This window comes from Osmerus mordax, chromosome 16 (assembly GCF_038355195.1).
Source record: "Osmerus mordax isolate fOsmMor3 chromosome 16, fOsmMor3.pri, whole genome shotgun sequence".
Lineage (NCBI taxonomy): Eukaryota > Metazoa > Chordata > Actinopteri > Osmeriformes > Osmeridae > Osmerus > Osmerus mordax.
The window spans coordinates 13,096,094-13,105,459 of record NC_090065.1 but is presented as its reverse complement, the minus strand read 5'-3'; the positions used below and the strand labels follow the sequence as shown (position 1 = coordinate 13,105,459).

At 47.0% G+C, this 9,366-nt stretch overlaps 1 protein-coding gene across 2 annotated transcripts in view; it reads left to right on the top strand.

Annotated features, from left to right (window-relative positions):
- Positions 1 to 1,979: 1,979 nt before the first annotated feature.
- Positions 1,980 to 9,366, top strand: part of mib1 (MIB E3 ubiquitin protein ligase 1) — a 34,741-nt gene continuing 27,354 nt past the window's right edge. For both annotated transcript variants that reach the window (XM_067253460.1, XM_067253459.1), the window contains exons 1-6: positions 1,980 to 2,909; positions 3,413 to 3,584; positions 5,934 to 6,063; positions 6,994 to 7,098; positions 8,210 to 8,276; positions 9,095 to 9,299. In XM_067253460.1, coding sequence (XP_067109561.1) covers positions 2,681 to 2,909; positions 3,413 to 3,584; positions 5,934 to 6,063; positions 6,994 to 7,098; positions 8,210 to 8,276; positions 9,095 to 9,299 — 908 coding nt within the window. In that variant the 5' untranslated portion in view covers positions 1,980 to 2,680. The remainder of the gene's footprint in view (positions 2,910 to 3,412; positions 3,585 to 5,933; positions 6,064 to 6,993; positions 7,099 to 8,209; positions 8,277 to 9,094; positions 9,300 to 9,366) is intronic.

The following is a 9,366-nucleotide window of genomic DNA, read 5'->3' as shown; positions in this document are numbered from 1 at the left end:
AGAACATGCAATAAATCCAGTTCCAGATTTCACAGTTAAAACTATTATAGCATTTTCCAATACTAACATGCTAGCTTGGAAGTAGTGAGTACTAGCCATGTTTATGTTCATTATGATAGGTGTGTTCTTACACGTGAATGCAACAAGGGGGTAATTTGTGGAGAAAAAATGATGCTCTCTCAAAATCTCTCTGTGGAATAGACTGTCTTGGTAGACTGTGTCGGTTCTGCTTGTTCATGTGTTTTGTGGGAGTGACTTTGAAGGGAGGGGGTGGGATAGGCCTGATATAGCTTGAATAGTTTGGAATTGAAGCTAAAATAGCTAGCGTCGCAAAACTTGCCTACACCAGCTTTAATAGTTGATGTTAAAAATAACATGCACAATGGACAGCCATAGCCTATTATGTTTTTTTGGACTTATAGGCTAATATTAGGCTAACCTTATTTTATGATCAGTTAGACAGACAGAACGAATGGACGTTATAACAGCTTTGAACAAGGCTATAACAACATAGAAATGCAACTTTGAAAGGGAAATTGTAACTTCAGATACATGTGCACTAATTTAAATAATTAATGCCCCTAACCAAAATGTAGGCCTAGCATATCGATAGGCTACAGACTGGCAGATAATGCAAATTATAATAAGCCTAAAATAAAAAACTGTTAACAAATATCATTAAATAAAATAGCCAATTCAATCAAACAGTGAACAAGGGATATTCTAAGCAAAGTGTCAAAAGCATTGAAATATGCAGGCTGTCATAAGTTGTGTCAATCCTCCCAAATTGAGGTTTATAGGCAACTTTGTGTCATTCTGTCAATAATCTTTCCATCCATACGCACAGCCACTCTTGCATACTCGGACCACAAGCCATGGAGACACTAGGAGAGCCAATAGGCTACCTTAAAGAAAATCTGGTGCACCGCGCGGTTGTACCGGCATACGAATCAATGTACACTTCTCATATGCCTACTGTCTGGTTAGCCTAATTTGTTCCCCTAACATCCTTGCCGTTTGTACCGTGAAACTGTCTCGATAGTCCTCAAAGGGTTTTCCGGTTTTGCAAATCCGCTTTCAGAATAAGAGCATGGCAATGGCAAAGAGCAATGGCAATGTTAGCGCTATAACGTAATTTCGGAGGCACAAACCACTCTCGGATTGAAATAGTTTTTGCTGTTAATATTGATAGAAAGTGAAAGAGCATATAAGATAACCATATCCAAAATGAACATAACCTGCAAAAGCACAAAAGTGTTTCTCATTTATATTTTCAACAATCTTTCATCAAACTACTATTATTATTATTATGAGGCTATAGCCTACTGTTAATAACTAATTCTTTATAAATATTATGAAATGAATACCACTGACATGATGCGTTTACATTAACCACATTATTATTCAATGGAGTTTAAAAAACGTGTCTCAGGACCATCAGTTGCGAGAAAGTTTTAACTAGATTGTTCCCTATAACTTTAAGTGTGAATCAATCTTATTCAAGTGGAAGAGAGGACTTCGAATTTGTGATACATTTCCTCGTCGACACAGATGTGGGAGGTGTTTTCTACAGTCTGCTTTGATAATGGCTCGAAGTGAGAAAATAGAAATTGTCACTGGACCTTTTCATACTGAGGCTGCGAAGACATTTCTTTGAATCCTTTTCACTCTCATATGGCTCATGAGAAGCAGAGTAACTCGTTATCTCAGCATCACAATTTAAACTCAAAAATGGTTACAGAATATATCATAATAATTACAGAGACAATAATTTACAGTTACGTTTTTCTGACATTTTGGAGAAAGACAGTATACTTTCCACATAAAACATAGAATGTGTCATGTGTGTTTTTATTTTGAAACCCCTTTGGAAGAAATCAACCGGAAATGAGATTCCTTGTTGGGGTTGGCTTCACCGTACTCGCCTTCGCCTACCCTCGTAGCCAGCTAGCTTGAGCGATGATTGTCAATAATGGCGACGCGTTTATCTTGAGTTTACTTTAACGAACCATCTGAAGAAAAAACGAAACTCAACAGAACCCAGGACGTTTGGTGACAACATAAATGATAAACCATCAAGAAGAAAGAAAGCTACTTTAACCCCAAAACGGACTGAGTTACGCAGCGTTGATCAAGTTGAGGAGGTGGCATTGTTCTTGCAGAGCAGAGAGGCAAGGCAATCTGCAGCCAAGCAGTTATCCAGCTAGCTTGCTAACAAAGGTGTAGCTGCCATTTCCTGACGATGTGATTACTTTACAATCTTTCGTGTGATTTTTTTTCGTTGGAATGTAATGCAAGGATTAAGACATACAGAAAAACATTGGTCGATGCCAAAGGTAGCCTCGGAAAACAATTCAGAGTAGAAAGTGCGTGCCATTCAACAGCTTTCAAGCTAACGCGTTAGTCTAGCTTGTAGTGCTTGCTATAGTGATAGATAGGTACTATACACAGCCACTGTAACGGTGAACGACGTTAGCGTGTAGCTAGTCAGTTTACTGAACTGAAGTCCAGATCACTGTTGTGTTGGTCTCACCACATTAAACTAGTAGCAGCTGTTTTCCTGGACAGTCTGTTAACATTTAGAAGCAGACTTGTCCGTGGAAGTGGCTTGTCATCAAGGTAGCTAGCTCGGGTCGCTAGCTTGCTATTACTATTATTTTTCTTTGCAAGATCCTTTTAAATGACAACCGGAAGGAATAACCGTGTGATGATGGAAGGAGTGGGTGCAAGAGTGATCCGTGGTCCCGATTGGAAATGGGGAAAACAGGATGGTGGAGAGGGACATGTTGGCACCGTTAGGAGTTTCGAAAGTCCAGAAGAAGTGGTGGTTGTCTGGGATAACGGGACTGCTGCCAATTACCGCTGCTCCGGTGCATACGACGTGAGGATATTTGACAGTGCACCGACAGGTAGTTAACTTTACTCACAAAGTCTTATCTTCATGAATAATATCCAATTTGTGTCTGCACTTGTGTGGGTTCTGTAGCTATGTGATATGCGACTGGTGATGTTATTAAAAGTCCTGAATATTGGTTGCACTAGGGACTGCACACTATTCCACATCATGCTCTGAATTGCATCGCTTCTGTAGATAATTGCCCGATTTTTATATAGTATCATTATGGCAAAAATAAAACCAATGAAGATATCGATACTAGATGTATAAAATGTAGCTTAAGTAATATGTTTTGATAGCAGAGCAGTGTAAAGTTACATGAGTCTGTCACAGTAACTGGACAGTAATTTATATCTTTATACTCTTCTACTCTGCAGATTGTTTATCTGCGCACCTACTTAGTCCTATTGCCATTATTGCAGCCCCATTGACAGTATTTGATGCACACTTATATGCTTGTTTTGGAGGCTCAGAGCTGTGTGTGATACTGTGCCTCTTGATGGGGCTGTTCCTTAGGTATAAAGCACGATGGCACCATGTGTGACACCTGCCGCCAGCAGCCTATCATCGGCATCCGCTGGAAGTGTGCAGAGTGCACCAACTATGACCTGTGCACCACCTGTTACCATGGAGACAAGCATCACCTTCGTCATCGGTTCTACAGAATCACAACACCCGGCAGCGAGAGGTACAGCCCACCCTTCCCTCCACGCCCTGTTCTCGGTCTGGGCATTTTGAGAGGACTATCCCTTTAATGCCTTCTAATGAGTGTGTTGGTTAGACTCAAAGACCCATCAGTTGTTGTTTTCTTTCTAGTATTATGTGTGGCTAGTGTCTTTTTGTGGCACATGGGAGGCTGTGAGTGATACCAGCCTCTCAGACAGACAGCATGTGGCAATCGCTCCTGGCCTCTGTTGCCAGGCGACTGCTCGGTCTCTTCTTCAGAGGCAGGCTGCCCCCCCATACCTGGACTGTTCTATCTGCTTCCTCGTACGATGAAGAGGGGAAGAAAGAATGCACAGTTCCATAAAAAAGACTTAACATTCCGGAACATTCAATCAGTCAAATGCACACGATGTGTCTGTTAATTAGAATAATTATTCAGACATTATTTTTGTGGGTACAGTAGTTTTGGTCCAAGGATTCAAAACGTGTCTAAAGCTGACATTTCTTTGGAACAGGGACAACTTGCGCTGTATGTTTGCTGTACCAAAGTATTTTATACCTCCCTATTGTGGGGTTCAGGGAGCAAGCGCCTGGCCCAGCAGCTGGGCCTTTCTTCTTTATTTCGACTAAGTGTGACTTCAGTTCCCCTGAGATAGTTATTGCATGAACACAAAGGATGCAAGCAGGGACACCCTGCCCCCCCACCCCCTCTCCTCACCACTCATAGCCACAGTACTGGAGGCATAGTAGGATGTTTTGTTACGCCACATTAGATTCTGTCACTGGGTGGCTTGGGGGGGATTCTGTTTGCATTGGTTCCACTGGCCAGCTGCCATGTCTCCTACCGAGGTCTCGACTGTGGTTAGGTGGTTAAAGCTCCTTAGCCAACCAGGTTGATTCATCTAGCTCTGGAGTCTGCGCTGCCTGAGTAACAAGTAAAGGCAGTACTGTTTAAAAAAAAAAAAAAATGCATAGCTTCTTTACAATACTTCCAGTACAAACGTTGGTGTTTTTTTATAAACAAGTCAGTACAGTGCTTCTCCTAGGTTTACAGCTTTGGGGGGGGGGGGGGGACGACAGAAATGTAGAGACAGAAATGACATGCCGAGACAGAGATGCCGTTGTGTAAATAAGATAAATAACATACGGCTATTTAGTTTTTTTAATAAAAGAACAAGCTATAGACCTGTTTTATAGGAAAGGTAACCTTAAATTGATTATTTTGTGATCTGGTGCAAAAAAAACAAACTTACTTGACCTTCCGGGGGGCGGGCGGGCGGTGCCGTTGGGGGGGGCGGGTCGCCCCTCTAATATAATGGTAGGGGAAACACTGTGGTACCCTAAGCTCAGCTATTACACACCTGCTATTACTCCAGCCACTGAGCAGAGGCATGGGTTAAAATGGCATTTCAGGGGTAGCTTGGCCTTCTTTCAAATGTCAGGAATAGTCTTCATCATGTACCTCGCTCGACAAGTGTTGGAAAGGCCTTCATTGAGCCAGCAGTGTCATTTCAGACAGAAAGATAGATTTTATTTCCGTGTAGCATTTGATTATCTGTGTCATTTTCTGAATGGGCACCTTAGAGTAACATCTTTTTTTCGACATGAAAAGCAAGCAGGTAACTGGCACGCTGATTGAATTAAACTGTCTTGGATATGAAATGAAACGCACCATTTAGTGTCTAAGTTGTCCGAGCCTTGATGACCAGACCAAGCCATCGGCTAGTCCAACACACCCCCACTGCTGTGGGGAAGCTCCATGTTCATAGCTCGTTAAGGTCCGTTCACACCAAGGACGAGAACTATAAAGATACTGTTAAAGAATCGTTCTACATTTAAAAGAAAAGCAGAGTCGATAACGACAACTATATAGCGGAACGATATCGTTGGGATCACTTAAAAAAAAAAAAAATATATATATATATATCCCCCCAGCTGATGAACTATAAAACACTGATAACCAATCAGAATACATCCACATTTAAAGAGCTCGCGCATTTGAAAGGGAAGGCAACATTGCGAGAAGCTAATCGTCGAGGTTGGCGGGGACGCAAATATAGTTGTCGTTCTCATCGTTGGTGGGACCGGGCCTTAAGCCATCGCTTAAAAGACAGTGAGGAGCAGAGAATCCCTCTGTCATCTTGTTTGCTTCAGCACTCCCAGGTAGATTTGAACCCTGCTGCCGTTTTGAGAAGTCTCCGGATAGATCCTGCGGCAGGATTGCGGTTGGACATGAGGTCAAATGCAAGGTGTTGTCGAGCACCTAGTTAGTCCCTGTTTCTGGTGAAGCCTGTGAACCAGACCAGGGCTGCTGCATCTGTCCATGCACCTGATGCTCACCCCCCCCCCCCCCCCCCCCCCCCCCCCACAGGGTCCTGTTGGAGTCCCGGCGCAAGTCGAAGAAGATCACGGCACGGGGCATCTTCACTGGCGGCCGGGTGGTGAGAGGGGTGGACTGGCAGTGGGAGGACCAGGACGGAGGCAACGGGAGGAGAGGGAAGGTAGGAAGACCACACCCCTTCAACACCCAGTCAGAACCCCAGACCCTGATGCAAGCAGAGAGACCCAGAGCGACCGGACTCCCACCCCCAGGTGTACTCGGCCCTCCTCTGAGACTCGCAGACGTAGACGCCGCCTATGCTGAGAAACGCTGTGTTGTTAACGCACCAGCGGACAAGCACTCGTCTCTGGAGGTTACATTTGTTTAACAGCCCCCCCCGCGCCTCCATTTCAATTTCTGCAGTTTATACAGGAACAAACGCCATAAAGGCCCTCTTGGTTTAGCTCTGGTCCAGACCCCACTGGATTCTATTTAAAAGTCCCTGCAGGCAATTTAAGAGTTCATTTTCCTTTTTTATTTAATGGCATATCTCATTATTGTTTTATGATGCTGTAAGCAATATGCTACCCAGCAAACTGCTATTACATGTCCTGCAGCCTAGATACTCTGTTAGTTTAGCAGGAAAATTACTTGGCAAGGCCCATGAATCAATTGCCTAGAAGTGGAAGAATAGAAATTAAGCGGTTGAAGGACCAAAAAAAAGACAAAACACAAAATAATGTAATTTGAATTTGTATGTAAAGTAAATACTGGGAAGGACTCTAAGCTGTTAATTAAAGTATACATTTGTGGTAAATATTCTCAGTCACTTATACCCCTGGGTTAGATGTTTGCTGTTCAGCATTTCATTCCAGTGCCTTTATCCCTCACCCAGCACGTTCTACAAATCAGGGCCATACTTTTTGACATGAGAATTTTGTCGGGCTTTCTTTGGGGTTGTGTGTTAATGTTTGGGATGCATCCAGAGTGCCGGACTAGAGGCGCTCACCAGCAGACTGGGCCAGACAGAGGCCAGGCTCTCAGTGGGGATTCCGAGACAGCAGCTCCCTAACCCCCTAATCCCCTCCCCTAACCTCTACCCCCCCTCCAGGTGACAGAGATCCAGGACTGGAGTGCGGCCAGCCCCCACAGTGCTGCCTACGTCCTGTGGGACAACGGAGCCAAAAACCTCTACAGAGTGGGCTTCGAGGGGATGGTGAGCTCCACGCGTGCACATACACACACACGCACACACCCGCTTACACACAGAAGAGATCAGCTGTCAGGTGGCCTTTGTGTTTGACCAGAGAGCCAGTACAGGTTCTTGTGCGGCCAGGCCTTTGTGTGAGGCACACAGCCTGCGTGTGCTGGGCCCCATTGTGACTGGCAGCTGGAAGGGGAGGGGGATCTACATGATAAAGGCAATCTGTTCTTTTCTGCTCCTTCTGAAGAAGAGAGGGAACATGGAGGTCAGCTCCGGGAGGGAGGGGAGGGGCGGTGGGGGGTGGGGGTGGGGGGGGGCTCCACACAAGCCACGAACGAAAGACCGTTTCCCCATTGGTGGAGACCACCCGGCCTTTTACGAACACGAGCCAATCGGGTGGCTCAGCCGGGTAACAGATTTGCCCTTTGTCATGCCGATGTGGCGGAGGAAGGTTTGAGGGGAAGGTAGACGGCATCTGGTGGTGGATTAAACCAAATCAAGGATCCCCCCCCTCCCCACCCTGCGGAGGATCAACATTTTAATACAGGACTTGAAAGACAATAAGTCACAACCACACGCCGTCAGGGTCACAGATGCCGCCATTAGCAACGTATTAGCAGTGCATCGCGATTAGCTTTTCTTTTTTTCCACCTTTTTCCTGTATTTTCTTTCAAATAAATTGTATGAGCACCCCCCCCCCCCCTCCAGGGTCCCATCCCCCCCTCCAGGGTCCCCCCCCCTCCAGGGTCCCCCCCAGCTCTGGTGCTGGTGTAGCTCCCAGGTTCCTTCAGTCAGTTCAGCAGTTCTGGGAGAACGAGTGACCCGTGTGCCCGGAATCATCTCTTTCCTCCAGCTCTGTCACAGTTGCTGCACATTTCTGAGTCATCACATATGATATGATACACCCCCCCCCCCCCCGTCCTTGCTCGCCCTCAGGGTGGGACTACTGTCGTTGCTCCTTCCTCGCTCTTGACACCGCGCCATCACCATTCCCGAAGTGTGATTTCCGCAAACGTTATTTATGGTCCGCCTCTCTCTCTCTAATGGAATGAGCCGGCTAATTAGCTTCTCCCCCTTGTCTCTCCTCTCCTCCCCTGTTCGCCCTCCCTCTCTCCCCCTGCAGTCGGATCTGAAATGCGTCCAGGATGCCAAAGGAGGCTCGTTCTATAGAGACCACTGCCCCGTGCTCGGTAAGTCACAGTGGATCCCGTCACCGTTGCACCAGCCCCCCCCCCCCCCCCAGTGGTGCAGTGGAGTCCAAGGGCACGAGGAGGAGCCCGTCCCAGACGCACCTGCCCCTCTGTCCACTAGATGGCAGCGCCACACAGAAGCCTCCAGTCTGCCAACAGCAGGAGTGAGGGGGGACGGAGGTGGGGAGGGGGTCGGGTGCAGACACTGGTCACGCTGGCATGGCATTCCCAGAATTCCATCTGCCTGGGCCGGGAGGAGGGCAGGCCCCATCCTCCTAGCCTCCGAGCCATATGCTGCCCTGGTCAGGGGGCCCTGGGTCTGGCTCCTGATCCAGCACTGCAGCAAGACTCCTGAACCTCTCAGACTTGCCACATGTTTCATTCAGCCTCATGTGACGTCACTACAGGGCTTCCACACACACACACACACACACACACACACACACACACACACACACACACACACACACACACACACACACACACAGAAGAGATCAGCTGTCAGGTGGCCTTTGTGTTTGACCAGAGAGCCAGTACAGGTTCTTGTGTGACCATATCATCTGGCTTCAACCCCTCTTGGTTTCTGTCTGTTAGTGACCAGCAACCCCCCCACTTAAACTGTGACATTTTGAGTCTGTCTATCACACTTTTATTTAGACTAATGGATCTCTTGATACTGTTCTACTGTGCTGATTGTTTATCTCAAGTCTTACTGGCATTATTGCAACCCACATCAATAATTTAACACAGACACTCCTATGCCGGTCTGAATACTTTGAACTAATGCTGTGTCCCCCCCCCCCCCCCCCCCCCCCCAGGCGAACAGAACGGGAACAGGAACCCCGGGGGGCTGCAGATTGGGGACCTGGTCAACATCGACCTGGACCTGGAGATCGTCCAGTCCCTGCAGCACGGCCACGGGGGCTGGACCGACGGCATGTTCGAGACCCTCACCACCACCGGCACGGTGTGCGGCATCGACGAGGACCACGACATCGTGGTGCAGTACCCCTCCGGGAACAGGTAGGGGGCGCCGCAGGGAGGGGCTGGAGGTGGCGATCTCTCTCCGGATGTGATATGTTTTGTGCGA